The sequence below is a fragment of the Ylistrum balloti genome, unplaced genomic scaffold, assembly GCF_031769215.1.
Source record: "Ylistrum balloti isolate Yb309-2 unplaced genomic scaffold, AGI_CSIRO_Ybal_v1 Utg369806, whole genome shotgun sequence".
Classification (NCBI taxonomy): domain Eukaryota; kingdom Metazoa; phylum Mollusca; class Bivalvia; order Pectinida; family Pectinidae; genus Ylistrum; species Ylistrum balloti.
The window spans coordinates 407,925-426,483 of NW_026781981.1; the positions used below are offsets into that span (position 1 = coordinate 407,925).

At 37.3% G+C, this 18,559-nt stretch overlaps 1 protein-coding gene across 10 annotated transcripts in view; it reads right to left on the minus strand.

Annotated features, from left to right (window-relative positions):
• Window positions 1–369: 369 nt before the first annotated feature.
• LOC132544688 (disabled homolog 2-interacting protein-like) overlaps window positions 370–18,559 on the minus strand; it is a 134,482-nt gene continuing 116,292 nt past the window's right edge. For 9 of the 10 annotated variants that reach the window (XM_060208314.1, XM_060208317.1, XM_060208313.1 and 6 more), the window contains 14 exons: window positions 13,800–13,898; window positions 13,006–13,091; window positions 10,466–10,520; window positions 10,067–10,199; window positions 9,710–9,872; window positions 9,405–9,484; window positions 9,091–9,269; window positions 8,810–8,958; window positions 8,589–8,664; window positions 8,335–8,425; window positions 7,978–8,088; window positions 6,211–7,641; window positions 5,837–6,039; window positions 370–3,771 (listed from right to left, as the gene is read on the minus strand). In XM_060208314.1, coding sequence (XP_060064297.1) covers window positions 3,528–3,771; window positions 5,837–6,039; window positions 6,211–7,641; window positions 7,978–8,088; window positions 8,335–8,425; window positions 8,589–8,664; window positions 8,810–8,958; window positions 9,091–9,269; window positions 9,405–9,484; window positions 9,710–9,872; window positions 10,067–10,199; window positions 10,466–10,520; window positions 13,006–13,091; window positions 13,800–13,898 — 3,100 coding nt within the window. In that variant the 3' untranslated portion in view covers window positions 370–3,527. The remainder of the gene's footprint in view (window positions 3,772–5,836; window positions 6,040–6,210; window positions 7,642–7,977; window positions 8,089–8,334; window positions 8,426–8,588; window positions 8,665–8,809; window positions 8,959–9,090; window positions 9,270–9,404; window positions 9,485–9,709; window positions 9,873–10,066; window positions 10,200–10,465; window positions 10,521–13,005; window positions 13,092–13,799; window positions 13,899–18,559) is intronic. The other variant, XM_060208318.1, reaches the window with a different exon arrangement.

Below are 18,559 nucleotides of genomic sequence, written 5' to 3' on the forward strand. Positions count from 1 at the left end.
TACCTGTATAACAATTCTGTTTATAAGAATTTCAATTTTATATAAAATTTCTAAAACAAAAATAAAAGATAACTTTGTGATGAGTTTCATTCTGTACACCATGTATAATGAGGAAACTAATTAAAGATCAATATGGTCTCAGGAACGTTTCAAAATATTACAGAAAACATGATTTTTGTGTCATTTTTTTTGTCATCATAGCTCTTAAGATGATCTTCATTGTGATGCTGTCATGCATTTCAGTGAGTTAGTGACATCACTTTATTATCATCTCCTGACTTCATCAGTCATATTACACAAGTTAACACGCTGATTAACACAGCAGTCATAGGATAAACACGGATAAGTCATAAAAAACACAACAGAAGATTTCAGTTTTGAAGTTTTTACTTTTTCCCTTCATTTCATTTGCTTAAATAATTTTTGCAAGTTTCTATGTATTGTTAACTAGACACAATCTACAATGACCATACCGTTTATCAGCGCACATCACACACTTAACACTCACATCAAGTGACCCTTATATATACCTGGAGAAATGACCAGATATTCTCATTCAGTTTCTCTTTCTTCTGGCCAAACATTCCATATTATCAAAAATACTTACAAATTTTCAGACTAGATTTTGGCTAAATATTAATATAGCACTCTTCTTTCAATCATACCGATTCATGAAAGCATCTACTGTATGGTAATATTGTTACAAGTTCTATACATCCCGATACCATAGGGCTGTTCTCAGACACCACTGTATCCGGAGGATTAAAGATATATAAATTATATATACCATTTACAATAAGCGATCAAGGATTTCTCAGCCATATTAACTATGTCAACTCATATTAAATAATCAAATAATATTAAAATTTATTAACAGGGGACTTGATAACTAAATCTGAATGTCTAAATGCCATCAGACTCTGTTGTGTAAACAGAGTACCAGTAAATGTGTAAATTATAGTGGTGCCAATACCGGGTCAAACGTACTATACAGCCAAAAATGCATCATTCTGAATTTGAAAAACTAACTTTTTGGATTTTTGTACATAAACCATTTGGCATGTGAATGATTCAGGAACTGTGAACAAATGAAATAATTTTAGCTTAGAAATGTTTCATTATCATCAGAGTAGACAGCTCCATATGCATGTAAATTGTGTATTAATTTTTTTGATCCAGGAGCTGAAACATCAGAAACAAAGTTCCAGTTTAAAATATTGGTGTACGTAGTCTACAGTACCTTTATCCTGAGTAGAATACAATTCTTGATCAACAGCACAAGAATAATTAAGTATGGTTCTTCTTTAAATGAGTACACTTAAAACCTTTTCTCAAATTTCAAGAGATTGTCAATTACATGTACAAACTCACTCATATTCCATTGTAGAATTAATGGACCTTTCACAACAGACAGGAAAAATACCAATTAAGTGTTATGAATATTATGTGTAGTTAAAACAAGTACCTCGGCCTTGGAAATGTCTGATCATTTTGATCCATAATTTTGGCAGCTTTGTTGTAGATAAAACAGGATTCTCTATATATGTTACATACAATGAGACATTTTTTTCAGACATTTTCAGAAACATGATTTTTTTTTAAAAATTGCCTGTTTGAACAGAGACAAGGTAAAGGAATATTTTACTTGGTATATAATTCTACCAGAAGCGAAAGTCATTACAGAGTTATGCAATGCATGATGTATTTTTATTCCCCTGTACAACTTCTTTGCTGGCGAGAGATAAAAATGAATTTGACTGTATCATAACCATTCATTTTTTATTACACCAGTACCACAAACCAACTTTGACTTTGCTATCCTGACAACGATTACTTGCACAACATTCCTAACAAATGCAGACATTCTAAACACAAACCAATCTGTCAACTGACCACTGATACGGTGAAAATGTAAGGTTTTTTTAGTGAAGAAAATATTGCACTAAGCCAGATATTGAAGAAGAGTACATCTTAATGTAGGTGATATCTAAACGGTGTCTAACCAAACACATTTACCAAAATGAATTATTATGCCATATAAAGCATTTTCTAAAAAACAGACAGCAGCGTCTCCAGCAGCAAGGGAGATCACTCTATTTTTCATGACTATCGGTACTAAGGTTGAGGACAAAGTATATCCTTAGTATAAGTTTCTTTGCCGTTGAATGCACTAGTACTGATGCCATCATAATCAGATCAATTGATTCAGTAAGTTTCATGATCACAGCAGTTTAACATAAATAACAGAGTTAATATATAATGCATAGTTTTAATGCACTTTCATTTTTCAATGATGAACAACAAATATTTTATATATAAGTAATTTACATGACATGAACAAAAGGCGAAACTATTGCACAGAATTTGAAGATCCCTGTCAAATTGTTTTAGAATTGTCTTTCTATTTTGACCCATGCACCAAATAAGGAATATCTATAATATGTGAATGTTGGACTGTTGTCTTGATCCACAGTATACTGAGAGTTCTGTATCCTACAGGACGTTTTTGGACTCGTATATTTCTTTGGGTCCATATATCCTGACAGAGACCCTCTTTTTTTCCTTCTATCATGGGTTACAGGGGTAAAAAGGCCAACAATAAATAAATACATTTAAGTGCTCCACCTAATCACAGACAAGCACACATGTTTATAAATATAGTACTAGACAACAACAATCCTCCTTTAGAAACAGTTTTCTTGCTTCTTTTTGCCAATCACAGAGGATACACCTATAGCCTATACACAAGCCTAGACTTGAATTGGCCTATAGAACAGTTCCAGCCTGTAGTTGCCTATAGACCAATCCAGCCTGTAGTTGGCCTAAAGACCCATCCTGCTTGTAGTTTGTAGGCCCAAATAAGTCTTCTGTGTCATCTTTTTTCAGGCTCTGTTGTCCAGTAATTATGCCAACGAGTCCGCTCTGCCATCCTGTAGCAAGGCCTACATGAGGTCCTGCATTTAGGCCTACCTAAGCCTGCTCAGTCGTCTTGTAGTAAGGCGGTCATTCTGCAGAAGTTTGGCCTACAATAACCTGCAGTAGGCCTATGTCACACTGTAGGCTAATGTAAGCCTGATTTGTCATCCTGTAATATGCCTATGTTAGGCCTATATAAGCCTGCTCTGATCTTGTTTTCTTTGTTATATTGTTGATATACAACTGATAAATGGGTGGTTCTGACTCCAGTTTATCCTGGTAGCACTGATTATATGGTAGACGCATAACAAGGAGTCCGACCCCAGTGTAACCTGTTGGATGTCATTTTGGCTGAATCATGTACTGACCATTTTAGTGATTTCAAATCACACACAGCTGTCCATGTCCTATAGTATCTGTATACCCTACAGTCCAGCTATAATATCATGTGACTACAGTCACTGGCCAATGTAATCCCATACACAATCTGAGAAAAAGAATATTTGAAAAAGCCAGGCAGGGAAGTTCACACAAATCCCACCATTAAATCCTGTAGCTGATTAATATTCCACATGAAACCAGATTGAATAACTGTCAGCACTTTGTTGCATCTAGCAAGAGCTTGTTTTAAACTCTGCAAATTCCGATGGAGTCAGTTTAGAGCGAAGGGGCCCAATCATACCATTTCTGGGCTGAGATGTGCTGTACTGGTCCTTCAGCTGACTGAGGGCAGACATTAGTTTAGCATTGGCATTGTCAAGGGATTGAATACGTCTCTCCTGGGCTTCAATCACACGTTGCTTCTGATGTACAATTTTTTCCATTTCCTCCTGCTCATTCTCTATTGTCATGAGTCTACAAGGACAAACATAGCAACATGCTTCATCAGTAAAGAGGTATTTCAGTACAAAATGTTGCAAAAGTGCAAAACCAAAAATTTGTAAGTTCAAAAAAAAGAAGAAATTTAAAAAGACTTACCTTGACCTCAAAATGATCAGCTTCCCTCACTTACCTTAGGGCAGGAACGAGTGATATTTTATTATACACATCAGTCTGAACCTTTACATGACAACTGACCGACCAAAGTGTACAGTACAGCTGACAGACCCAGTTGTACAGTACAGCTGACAGACCCAGGTGTACAGGGCAGCTGACAGACCAAGGTGTACAGGACAGCTGACAGACCAAGGTGTACAGTACAGCTGACAGATCCAGTTGTACAGGACAGCTGACAGACCAAGGTGTACAGTACAGCTGACAGACCCAGGTGTACAGGGCAGCTGACAGACCAAGGTGTACAGGTCTGCATACTGACCAAGGTTTACAGGACAGTAGACAAACCTAGGTGTTAAAGACTGCACACTGACCTAGGTGTACAGAGCAGTGGACATACCCAGGTGTTCAAGACTGCACACTGACCAAGGTGTACAGGACAGCTGACAGACCCAGGTGTTCAAGACTGTTGACTGACCAAGGTTTACAGGACAGTAGACAAACCAAGGTGTTCATGACAGCACACTGACCCAGGTGCACAGAGCAGTGGACATACTCAGGTGTACGGTACAGCTTACAGACCCAGGTGTACAGAACAGCTGACAGACCAAGGTGTACAGGTCTGCGTACTGACCCAGGTGTACACGACAGCTGACAGACCCAGGTGTACATGAAAGCTGATGGACCAGATGTACAGGACAGCTGACAGACCTTGGTGTATAGAACAGCTGACAGACCTATCCTCTTTTTCTATCTCCTATATTCCTACCAATTCAAATTGCCTTATCCAGGTCAGTGACCAAATGGCAACATTTCAAAACAAAAAGTATTTTCATCTTTTACTTGGGTACATAAAATTCTCTTATTTACAATAAGACATCCTGACCAAGGTTATATTGAATCTGTTGCCATAAGTTCACTTTCATCAACAACTGTTCTAGTGACCACTGATCACATACTCGCCTTTTCTTGTGACCCTGTTTGACCTCTTGTCCCAACAATGCAGACAGTTTAGACACCATGCAACAGTTAACATTGATCAGATTGAACAGAAAAAAAAATCATTCAGAAGATAAAATCAACACACAAAAGAGAAACAGAATCATATATTCTTTGTCCATACATATAAAAACCAGTTTATATACACAATCAGAATTAGACGTATATAGGAAAAAATAATCTTGCAAATATACTCTCAAATGTGAATACCAAATAATTGAAATAAAACTGTAAAGTAGATTGAAATATAAACCATTTAAAGACATATTCAAAGTACAATACCTGGTAATTACAAATGCAAAAATTCAATGTTGATGAAGCTAATATATTTTAGATATTGAAGAGACAGTTAAGTGACCTTCATTCCATGTTGTTAGTAGGTAGACAAGGACCCAGATTACAGACAGAGAAAACAAAAGGTTAGAGGGTCTGTACATTCTATTGTTACAGGGTACACAACACACAGTTATCAGTGAAGAAGGAATATATACAGTATATAACAGAAATCCTTCTAGTTTTATAGATTGTTCTGATATATAGAGGAAGTATGCGTCTGGAACATTAGATCTGACCATGCTGTTAGGAGAAGAACTTGCAAGATGTTGTTACAGGGATTCATACAGGGTATTGTTGCCATAACAATTAGCAGCTATTTACACAGAAGACAAACAGACAGACAAGTGAGGACCTGCAGAGTAACCATGTTGGTAGTCATGGTGATAGACAGAATGCCCAGTGAAGCGTGATTGTTAGTACCCACCGTCCAGTGTGTGTGTCAGTAATACAATCCGTGACTCCGCCCCAGTGATTGCGTGGTTGAAGCCAGTCAAGACTCGCCAGGCTACACCCACCTAACACCATATATACAGATAGATAGCTAGCTCTACATGTAGCACTGTGTAGCATGGCGTGCACAGTACATACAAACCTTTGTATAATGTGTTTCATTTGGTCATCTTTGTCCGTCTGCTGCTTTTTCATTCGTTCCTCGCTCTCCTCGAGGCGAAGCTGCCAGTCCTCGACTAACAGATGCGTACCTGACTGTTGTTCCTGTAGCATTTTCTCTGCATTTTGTAGACGTCTTTGGGCATCAGCTACCTGCTGTTTTAGCACCTCCACCTCTTGTTCATACTGTAACATATGCAAACATGTTTATCGTGCTAAAATATGATTGTGCTAATTGTAGTTTTCCTGGATGTACTGATCAACATTATGCTTATTAGTCACTATTGGGCACTTTTATTTGATTTTGAAAAATTAAGTATGTGTAAAACTTTCTCTTTTAATCCAGATTTCACTTACTTCTTGTTTCGTCTTTTCCTGTTCATGGATCTTGCGTTGCACTGACCGGATGCCCATGTGAACAGTGGTCTGTGGCGACAGTCGGCGATGAGCAGGACTATCCTCTGGTGACATCTGTGTACGATTGTTGGACATGGACACACCACTGTCACTGTGCATGTGTACAGGTGTACTGTTCTGTGATATCCTAGAGTCTGTAGCTGTCCTACGCATTTGGTCACCGTACTTTTGTCGCATGTATGTAAAATCCACACTGCCTGTGTGTAAAAGTTCATGAGGGCGTGATGGAGCCCGATTTAAGGAGTATGAGTTGTTCACATTTGTCGAAGATGACACATTACTATTATTAAAGTCTTCAGATATGTGAGATGGACAGGAGCTATGAAAGTCCAACGAAAATTTCACCAGGTCATTATTAGGGCTTGATAAGGACCGAGAGAACCGATGTCTGTCATGGTCCTGTAGAGATTCACTGCTGCTGCTACTGGATAGTTTGGGAGCAAGATTCCGGAGACGGTCAGCATTTCCGTTGTTACTGTATGTAGAAGAGGTGGACTCCCCTCTGTCAGCATGTTTTATGGGACTTCTGTGTTTAACAGTGTTGGAGTCTTCCTCAGAGCTGAGGGAACCAGAGCTGGTTGAGCCCTGTTGCATAGGTGTGGGGGTACCACCATGCTGAGAGCTAGAGGACGAGTGAATATGTCGATACATAGGGTTCGAAAAGGACAAAGGTTGCATAGGGTGGTGATGACCAGAGGGTGACTTGGACGAATAATCACGGTTGTTACCATCCTGTTGATTGGAGGATTCCACCGGGGAATTAGACTGACTGTAACCAAATGACTGATACCCAGAGGATGCTATTGTTGAAATCTGGCTGATCGACATTTGGCTACCGTTCATGTTGTGTTCTAGTTCCATGCTGGAGTTTTGTTGATCCTCATCAATGTAAGATAACAAATCTATATACTCCCCATTCAGTCCTTCTGCAGCATTCACTATCTCATTCCACGATTGGTTCGTTTCTAATGTGTTTGAACGTGAACTCACAGAAACATCCGACACTTCACTCTCATTCCTTGAATTTAAAGCCCTAATCATGACATAATCATCGTTTGTGTTGCGATGTCTAGCAGGATTGCGACCATTACTACCACCTGTGCTCCCATCAAAACTACTATGGACTGAACTGTGTTTTGCACCTCGTCGACCAGAAAGCACAGGGATGTCCTCCTCCCCACAATGACGTAACATTTCACGAAGGACTTCTGTCGGAGAGGTGCCTGCTTGTGGGGTGTTGACTTGATTGTCATAAATCTGCGACTTCCTGTTGTGTTTTATTGGGATACGTTTTTCCACCTCTGGATCATCTAAAGCTTGACTCACACTCTCTAGGATAACAGGAAGCTTCCCCAGTTTGGCAATGGTCTCCTAAAATGTATATTACATTTTTAAGTAAAAAAAATCATTTTCCAATCAGAAGACAATCTCAACAAGACAATGTCAGATATCTATGTTAATTAACTGTTTTGTATTGAAAACCACTTTCATTCCAGTCATATCACAGAAATCTAAATTAGATCTCGGACAGAAAACCATCACATTGGATAACTTGTACTGTATCTCTCTTGCTGATTTGCATCATGTTTTTTATCAGCAATCTATCAAACAGAATCTGTGGAAAAGGGTCGGTAAACTTCTCCTTAACCCTCATGATTGGTGCTGAAGTGGTTAGGCAAAAGAGTCTCACAGAGAGGGAGAGCTTACCTTGTCAGCTTTTCCTAGGTTCTCCAGCAGCAGTGCATGTAGAACTGACAACTCCTTACCCAGATCTATATAACCATCAAACTCCAGAAACTGGTTAGATCCTTCCGTGCTCTATCAACCAACAGTACAAGTTACATAATTACAATGTAAGGGATTCTATATGGTGATGGTGTCAAAGGAAGATGGTGGCTATGATGAATAAATACCATTCTATAATATGTAAATTGTATCTCCATTAATCAAAGATTATTTCATGCTTCAAATAAATGTACAACATTTATTCAAATAAAAGATTTGTATCTTAAAAATGGAGTTTCCATTAGGATCTGTGTCATTTGACTGTAACATGTGACTTACAGAGATCTGCTGTAGGAAACTCCTCATGCTGCCCCACTGTCTTTCTAAAAACTCATTCATGAATGTCATGAATTCTTCTTTTCCTCCAAATCTGAAGAGATAACCCAAAGTCAATTGATACTCCATGCATTTGAAGTTGGTACAGGTATGTAAAGTAACTGTATTAACAAAGTCTGGTCTCATCTATTTGATTTATTTAGTTTTTACATCAATATATATTTTTTATAGAAGTTTTTTCTTGATGTGTGACTTACTTGGAGAAGTTGGCAAGTGTCTGGACAGTCTTTGCAATCAGTGTTAAATTCCTGGCTGCCTTTTCTGGGGGATACTCTGAAATATACAAGAAAAAAAAATTATATATATACAGTATGTGAGTGACAGATCTTAATGTCAATTTGAAAAATTCACAATCTTTACATTATTAGTATCATATCATCATGCTTCAGTTGGTGAGGTGTAATTCAATCAGACTCACCTTGTGTTAGATTGAAAAGACTTGGAGACAAAATGGCTGGACACAAAAATCGCAGAAAGATGGATGCACTGATAAGATTGTCTCCAAAATCCTCTTTACTGGTCCTATCACAGTGGTCGCGGAAACTCGAGAACACCTCTCGCAGCTCACTGTGAGAAACAAGCAGATAATACAGAATGTTTCATTAAGTTTCATAGGAAAAAATTTTTAGAGAAACCTGTCAAAATTTAAAAGCAGAACAAGAGTTATGTCCCTTGCACTGTACGTGTAATGGCCCTCACCATGGAAAGTAGCAGTGTGAGTTGATGATCTTAGCAAGCACCATTTCACAGTACATATCCAGGAGGCGCTGGTGACTATTGAGTTGGGCAGGATTCATAACCTTTGTGGGATCCACCTCACAGTCGTCTTCAGAGTCGATAATTGTCCTCACAAAATCACTCAGTGTGTCGTGCAAATACTGAAAGTCGAAAGATAATAATACATATTCTTGTTTAAGGTCAAATGAAATAGTGTATCTTGACATGAACTAAAACGTTTAAGAGACTTGACATATTTTACAAACTTAACACAATAATAAGTACACATTACTTACTTTTTCTCCGACAAGTTTCATATAAGCTTCCATTGCTTTGGTCCCTATTGTATTCCCACGGAATGTCAGGTTCTGATTTTCTGTAACAAATAATCAAACTTCCTATACCTATCATATTTAAATAAACAAAGAAAGGGAACATTGATATTAATGACATAATTAAGTAAACGGTAGTAGTGTTATGTTATATTCATATATATCTCCATCTCACTAACCTAGTCTATATGTGTGTTATATCCAGTCTGTAGTGTTTTCTGCCACTGATCCTGGATAAAATTTTGCCTTATATATATCATTTCCCTTACCTAGCTGAGATATTTCTGCCATAATGACATCAGACAGGAAATCTTTGGCCTTTTCAAGCTTCTGCATTATGTGGACCATAGTTGTGGCTAACTCCTCCTTCTCTCGGACACTGACAATCTGCTCTAGGACCTCACACAGTTTGCAGTAGTCCTGACTCAGGTACTGCAGGTGGTAAAATAACATAATCTCTATTGGACTCAGTAGTTTTGACATTACACATGATTTAAATGGCTGTTTAAAAACAAATCTATATTGTTACTGAAAAGTGATCTGAATGAAGAAATATATGCAAGATTACAGATGATAATAAATCTTTGAACAACAAGAACAATTAATTAAGAAAGTCTTGATCATACCTGTGTAAAGTCATGGTAAAGCTCCATCGGAAGTATATCCACTACATGGAAACGTGCCTTTAATCGAACCAAGGGGAGCTCACTCTTGTTCTCCTTGCCTATTTTACCCACTGTCCCTGAACTCGTGGTGTACCTGCAGACAGAGAAATTTGGGTCTCACTTTAATCAACAAACAACCAACTTAATTTTTCCTGGTTTAATTAGCACTGTGCTGTTAGAAATTTCCTGCACACAATTTTAGCAGAGTCATTATAGTGTATAATAATACCAAACAGGGACAAGAATTTGTAGATTGGGTAGACAGGATTTAATCAATAAAGCTCATGACACTTTCAGCAATCAAGCAGTTATCAGATAGACTGGGATTTAACATAACTAGTTAAAGGACAAATCTCTTACCATTTCTCTACAAACTGTCTGTTACAAATGTCAGCCACTGGTATATTTACATAACCTATGGAAGAAAGATAAACACATGTCAAAACAAACAAATCTAAAAATATCAAATAGTCACACTTGTTTAAGTATGTTAGATCTACAGTGATGAGGAGTCTTTAGATTAGTCAGATCTCTCTTGGTGCTCTAATCAATCAAATCCAGATTTTCTACACAACATTTTCCCTCTGACCGCCGATGGGAAACTGATTTCCTCACAGACATGTTGTTGATGTTGTAAGATTCAGAATTGGAACTCTGCCAATTGATCAGTTTACTATGTGTAGATAAATTTTATCTACTGTCTCTCAAAAATGTTCAGAATCTCAACCAACTTAAAATCAGTGTTTGGTTACTGAAGTTCTTGAAATCTCTAACAAATGAAACACGCTATGACAAGTACAGGTACAGACAGATTCTGGTAAATCTATGAATTCTTCAGATACTCAATGATAAAGAGAAAAAACCAAGTTCCACTTCATTTCATCTGATGTACATTATAAAAAAGGACAGAACCAGACAGTTAGTGATCATGAAGATTCTGACTGATAGACCACTCAGTTCTAAATGGTTCTGTCCTAACCCTATGCTGTGAATGTTATTCCTACAGAACCCATTTTGTAAACCTTTTTTTTGTACTTTCCAGAAACATCAAGACAAATGAGACCCAGAATTCAAAGGTGCATAAGAGGAGTTAGTGTTGTGGATCATGATAGCAGCTGATAGCTTGTTGGCCATTTTACAATCACATGCAACTCGATTTTTCTTCACTAAAGTACATGTCCCACCCAGTAAATTTGCCTGTGTACATTTATCTCCCAAAGGCAACCCCTAAACAAGAACCTGTTCACATGTTAATTCCAGAGCCGATCTTTGTTGTACAGTAATCACACCAAGCAAAATAGCAACAGTACATAATTTACTGGAATTCAATGAGAAGCACATAAAATGGTCCGCATGTGATCCATGAATTAGCTTTGGCAGACAGTTAGAGTGACTGACTTTAACATATATCTTGGGACAAATAAGACTTAAATGGGTATCTGTGTAACAAGTGACCTTTAAGTTATCATGTGACTCATAATGTTTTGGACTAAAGTTCAGAGACATTAGCCTGGTAGCTCCTTTGAGCTGGTTTCTATTTCATCTCCTGACCATGGCGGAGCCTGAGAGAGCTGGGTTCATGAAATGTTCAAAAGTTGCATGACCAGAATCTCCAGAAGACCTATCATCTGTGACTGATATTTCAGGTGGGACTGATGATTTCCAGTCCAACAAACAGTATCTAATAGTACCTAAGGGTTACTAAGGGCAGTGATAAGACCTCATATCACTAAGGATACATATGTTGGTAGTTTAAAACAAAAGCAGTCTGTTGAATCACTGGAGATTTTAGACACAACCTGGCAGCAGAATTACATTTTGATAAAACTGTATTCTTGTTAAGGAAGGCGTGTAAAGGCCATAGGAAGCCAGCTTTTAAGGTGATTAATATACACTTTAATGTTGATATTTTCTCTGATAAATCAAATTTATTTTCCAACTGTTATACTAATAACTGTAGTAACCCAGGTAAACACAACCTTGTCATCTTATCCAAAGTATACGTGTCCTACAGATCAAATTAGGTGGAATCTGTCCTGTTATATGGTGTAAAGTCATGTTACATGACACACACGAGAATGTTTGAAGTATACTAGACACAGGCATGTCAATTACGACACACTAGGTAATGAATTATTTGTGAAGAGAAGGCCTGCACCCTCAGCATCAGTAGCCCCACACACCTAACACCTACCTCTATGACTCACTGCTTGGCCTAGCCTGAGGTTGTGTTTTACTGGGCGCCAGCCACTGTATACACAACTCAAGGTGTACTAGGCTCTATCACAGTACACATATTTAATTAAGTTCAATACAAAATATGTCATGTCGCATAACACAGCTTGGCTTATACTGTTGTGTACACCAACAGTTCATTATGAAGTCTGGTCCGTCATTTACATCACGAATCTGTGGTTCATATCACCAATCTGTGGTGTAGCCTAGTCAATAATTTACATCACTAATCTGTTGTGTTGCCAAGTCTGTGGTTCACATCATCAGTTTGGGGTGTAGTGTAATCTGTTGTTTACATCACTAGTTCATTGTGTAGCCTAGTCAGCCATTTACATCACTAATCTGTTGTGTATTCAAGTCTGTTGTTTACATCACCAGTTCATTGTGTAGCTAAGCTAACTACATCATCAGTCAGAGATGCAGCCTAGTCTGTCTTTACATCTCCATTTTGTGGTGTAGCCTAATCAGTTATTTACATCCTCAGTCTGTGGCATAGCCTAGTCTTTGTATCAATCAAACAATGTCAAGGTCACACAACCATGTGCGAGTTCAAGGTCAAGCTCAAAGTCATAACCCTGTTAATTTTTGGCAAATGAGTTATAAGAAATTAAAAAATATCAAACAATGTCAAGGTCACACACAATTTCACACCATACAATACTCACCTATGAGACAGCTTTTGTCTTTCTTCTTTTTCTTATCTGCTTCTCTAAACAGGTTGATGGTGACAATTTCTAATGGAGGTAAGTTGCTGAAAAAAAAACCCAAAATACATTTCAACCTAAAAAGTCTGAAAAGGCATGCTGCCATAACATCACTACAGTAAATGATACTAACGATTCAATGTTAATCATCGGAATGAAATTGCCTGCTGTTACATCCCCTGACAACACACCATAACTATTAGGAATTTGAAACCTTCCATGACTAGTAATATCCAGAATTTAGCCTAAAAAAGCAGATTTAGAGACTTCAATAATTGCTGTTTTTCTAACCTAGTGAAGAACACTTGTAATTAATTTTATAGTCTGTCAAAGATTTCGTCTTTCCTTACAGAATCAATAGGACCCTATACCACTGACAAAATGGGGCTCAACTGATAATTTGGATCATCAATCAGTATTTTCTCGAGAGACAGATCCCTCAATCCAACGCCTAGAAGTGCTGATTACCTCACACATAATGAGGACCTATCGCTGTGCTCTGTGAACCACTTACACAAACTCAATTACAAAATGTAAAATTTGTTTGTTTTAATGCATTTTTTTTTTGTTCATCACTAAATATTTCTTCTGCTTAATTGCAAAGAAAGAAGTTAATTCATTTTCCAAGATTTTGTTTTCCATTGCTTCAGCTAAACCTTCACTCACTGGGCTAAATCCCTTCCCAGTTACCTCATAATTAGGACATACAGATTTGAGAAGATTATGGGTTGTGTGATGGGAATGGATAGGCTTACTTGAACTCGAAATGTTCACCCCAGAATAACATGTCTGCCTTGGTCTTGCTGGATGTACGTGCATACAGAGTCTTGTCCAGGGATATTTCACAGAAATACCTACAAAGAAAAATCACATTTAGTATTCACTGAATTTGTAGCAGATACTGTACAAAAAATATTGTTCAGTTTAACAATAAGACAAAGCAGATGAAAGACATGCTTTACTAAAGAAAGAAGTAGTTAGTTAGTTACAGGTTTTCCGTCTCCGCGACACCTCTTGTTGCCGGGGATCATCTCACTGACAAATGTCAGTGATCTGGCGACATGGAAAGAAGAAAATTCTACACATGTTCATCTATTACCACCAAAGTCTCCTTTAACCAAAGTTTGTGAAGCCAAAAATGTGGATCACAGTGACCTACTTATCACAAGGTGATGAAAGCATTAACATATGACAGTTCTGTTGATGGTGATAGACAGGAATCACACAAGGTCTAAGATGGATGTCAGAACTTGCTGCACAAAGGCAGAGAATCAGAGCTAAATGTTGATATATATATATAATATACAACAACAGAGGAATTAGTATTACCTACATAGTATATCACAGAAATATGGTATGTATTGATTGATAATGTCACAGACAAATGGTACATAGGATGGGCAGGACAATAAGTGACACATCTATTGTCTGTAAATAAACGAAAATATTCTAAAATATTTCATAGTATTTTATTGTAAAATAGTGAAGCAAAAAGTGATCACCATCCTGATACAGTGAAGGTTTGAGGACTAGATATAATACCTATGGTAATGAGTCACAAAGATCGGACTGAATATATTAGTCTATGGTCTAGATGATTAGCAGCTGGCTAAAGCTCATGGCAGAGGTCAGTAAGTGAATACCCACAGGAAACCAAAAGTCATGAAACACACACACATGATCTTATCACTTGTGAAAGTGAAATTATTCAGATTAACAGAATGTTATTTCTGCAAATTAGAGGTCAAACTGGGTTGTAGAAGGTTATACACAACCTTTTTGGTCCCAGTGGAAAAGGTTACAACTTTGTACAGATTTGCTGACTAGCTATGTCAGTAAATGCTATGTCAAGGACAGACCCGTCAGATTTAGAAACCAACTGTTTGATTACCTGGATACAAAAGAAGCATAATTTAACACTCAATTATCATTACAGATTCTACCTCAGTATCAAATGAAATCCAAATTCCCTGAATACCTAACACTCTGAAGGACTTGTCAAACTAAACACAAATGACCATTAAATGACATGAAGTGACTTTTAATTGACCATTAAGTCCAGTCTGGGGTAGAAGTGTCAAGGCCTACCCATCCCTCTGCCTTTAACAGGTGCTACAGGTGCTAGGGTGGACAATAGTTAAGTGATAAATCACCTCACCTGTCCTATCTTTACTGGGTAAGGAGACACATTTACATCTCAAGGACCAAGACCCTTCACAATCTGACCACACTTTCCCACTGACCAAATTTTCACAGGACACTCCATATATTTAGATCGTGTGTAAAGATCAAAACAGCTTGAGGTGATTTCTGGTCACAATGAGGTCTATTTTTTACCAATAGTGGTAATTGTAGAATATTCCCACTTTTTTTCTCAGACAACTTCTAACAAAATTAGTCTGTTATATGGAAGAATAGAATCACTAACCATATGATTACATACATCAATTAAGGGTGCATGAAACCAGTCTGTTTACATTACTTTCCTTTTTATGTTCATAATAAACATCTTTCATGCTAATTTGGACTCTGCACAGGGGTCATGAATAAGAAAATAACACCAATATTTTGTCCTATATAGATAGTGATATTACTGTCAATCATACACAAGTCTATATATGTTTTCTATCTACAATTCTGAACTTTTTCCCCCTGGACTGACATGTTCCTGACAGACAGGTAGTGTTGGTAGGATTTAGCTTGCTGTAGGGGGTAGGTAGAGAGTACTGGCCTCTGTCAAACTGTCACTCATACACAGGTATACACTGAACAGTTAATGTATGTACCATGGTCATCCTGTTTGTGCCATCCATCGTAATAAAAATTAGTCATGATATTGGTACCTCATCAAGTTTCCTTTTATAATTTTATACACATGTATATATAAATGCTACTTTGATATGTCTACATATATATGTTGTGGAATATCATATTCACTCTGCAGTTTGAAATGTGATGGAAAATACTGAACACTGCATGCATGATCACTTTTCCTAATAAATCTTAAATATTGATGACCATGTCAGCCTAGTCTATTATAAAGTAGCCTCCCAAAAATGACTTGTTAACCTATAAACTTCCTAGGGAGTAGATTTGAACAGGAAGTCACTTAATGACTGACCATAATTTGACATCTTGTCAACTGGTCACTGATCTATCTCTGGTCATTTCTCACAAATTAAAACTGATGCCATGATGACCAGTTTTTTCAAATTCATCTACATTTTTAGCAATACTGAGAGTGATGGATATCAGAGATACATTGTGTCTGTACCTAGTATGTACAGGGCTTAACATGACCTTTGAGAGATGACCCTTATAAATTCTCACAGTCTCAGTCAGGTGTTCACATCTGTCACTGCAGGTAAAAACAGGTGCAATTTAATACCTTATTTCTTTATGCATTAAAATTTTCCCAGGAGTTTCAGTATAGTGAATGAAACAGGATAGTTGAAGCTTTTCTGAAAACTGACCGATGCTGACAGGTGATCATTACTAAGGATACAGCTATTGATAACAGGTGTTTAGGGTCAGTGATTTCACCACTAGTATTATACATTATGATGTATAACTATACGATGTGTGAGGATCTGGTCCCCTGACAAAGGGCCAGGATAGATTGTACTTCTCTCTTACGGTGACAATAATAACAATGTGCAACAGCTATAGTAATTACGTCAGTACAAGGTAAGACGACCCCTGGTCATTATTACACACCTGACCCCTCTGGCAGGCCACTCATGGTCTGACAACATCTAAAGGACGGTCACTTATGTGCTAAAGATGAAATCAATTTAGGACTGTATTGACCATTCATGCTTGACCAGATCAATTTAGTACTGGATTGACAGTTCATGCTTGACCAGAACCTATACACATTCCTGATCTCGTCATTACTGACCAGCATGATGTAACTCTATGAAAATATTGGGTTCACATCAAAAGATCTGATGATCTCCCTTCCTCATATATCACTTATTAATCAGCATGGGTAGTGAAATCAAACGATGCAAGACAGAGATTTCATCTGATGTCCTTACCACTCACTTTAAGGATAGGTAGTGTTTGACCTCCTGGCCACAGTATGTCAAAACATCCAATCTGTTTCTTGTTCAACACTTTTGGTATAAACATTAACTGTTTATCTTTAAAGTCATTATTTACCCCTATTTAACATTAACTTAATGTAATTGTAAATCACTGTCTATAAATTGAGTAATTAGGAGGAAATATTGACATTATATTTATTATTTCTTGTCTTGTTTTATTTGTAAAAGAGGAAGTGGTTTCCTGAGAAAAGTGCTAGATGTCTCCAAGTTCAGACCTTAAAGTACATGCTTTTAACCTACATATTTTGTACAACCAATTTATGCACCAAAAGGGTGCAGTCATCAGAAGTATGTATAAGTAGAACAGTTGACTGTAGTGGAACAGGTCACATGACCTTAAGGTCAGTTAGGGTCAAGTAATCTACATGTAATACTGAGCTATTATATATATATAAAAGAAAAAGCACCCTATCAGCATCTTTGTCTGTTGTTTATGAATGACGTCAAGGATCCCCTCAACACCAGCTTTGTTTAATCAGTGGTACATGTGAAATAGTGTACCTGAAAGTCTTTACCCATGTACCACACCATGGCAAGCCTAGCTTTAACTACCATCATAGCATCTACTACAGATCAGTTAGTCAGCCCATTTCCAAGGTTAAATGACAAACTTAAGAACAGTTTTGCTTGGCTAAATATATTGATATTTCCAGGTGGTCTTACACAGCAACCAATCAGGGTTGGAGATTTACAAAGGATTGTCCACAACGACTGATGATGATAATGATGCTGGTTTTTCATCTCCACTGACGCTTCCCATTGCTGGGCATTTTCCAATTGAAAGATCGATTCTCTGGCGACATCATCCATAAAAATCAAACTGCTATAGTCTAAATAGCTGTTTAACTAGCCAGATGTACTGAACAATATCCTATGATGGACCTTGCACACCATGACAGTAGGAGGAATCTGATATATCTTGACATTTTCCCAACCTCTCATATTGTCACAGGATTTGATTGTATCACAAATAAAGTAAACGTGTCCAATCTACATCTACATCAATCTTACTGTAGCTACAGTACTTAAAGTGACAAAGGTAATGAACTGTGACCAAACAAACTCATAAGATGGCTACTTTATTAGTGGTTAAATATAAACCTGTTGTTTTCATGCGATATAGCATTTCATTGAGGTTGAAAAGAGAATTAAGAATGACTGAGATAAACTACAGTAAGCCATCTAGGCAGACTAAATCATGTCAGATTTCTCTGGAAATAAATCTGTCAGAATTTAGTGTTTTTATAACTTCATTATATCTTAGTCCCTGGTCTGTTGTAACTTTTAACTGTGATTTACTCTCAGCTTACATGTATTTTGCGTTAAAAATCTTTATTTTTTTTTCAAGGAAAGTTGTTTAAAATCTAGAGAATTTCAGAACAATAAGGAATCTATCAGAAGGAAGT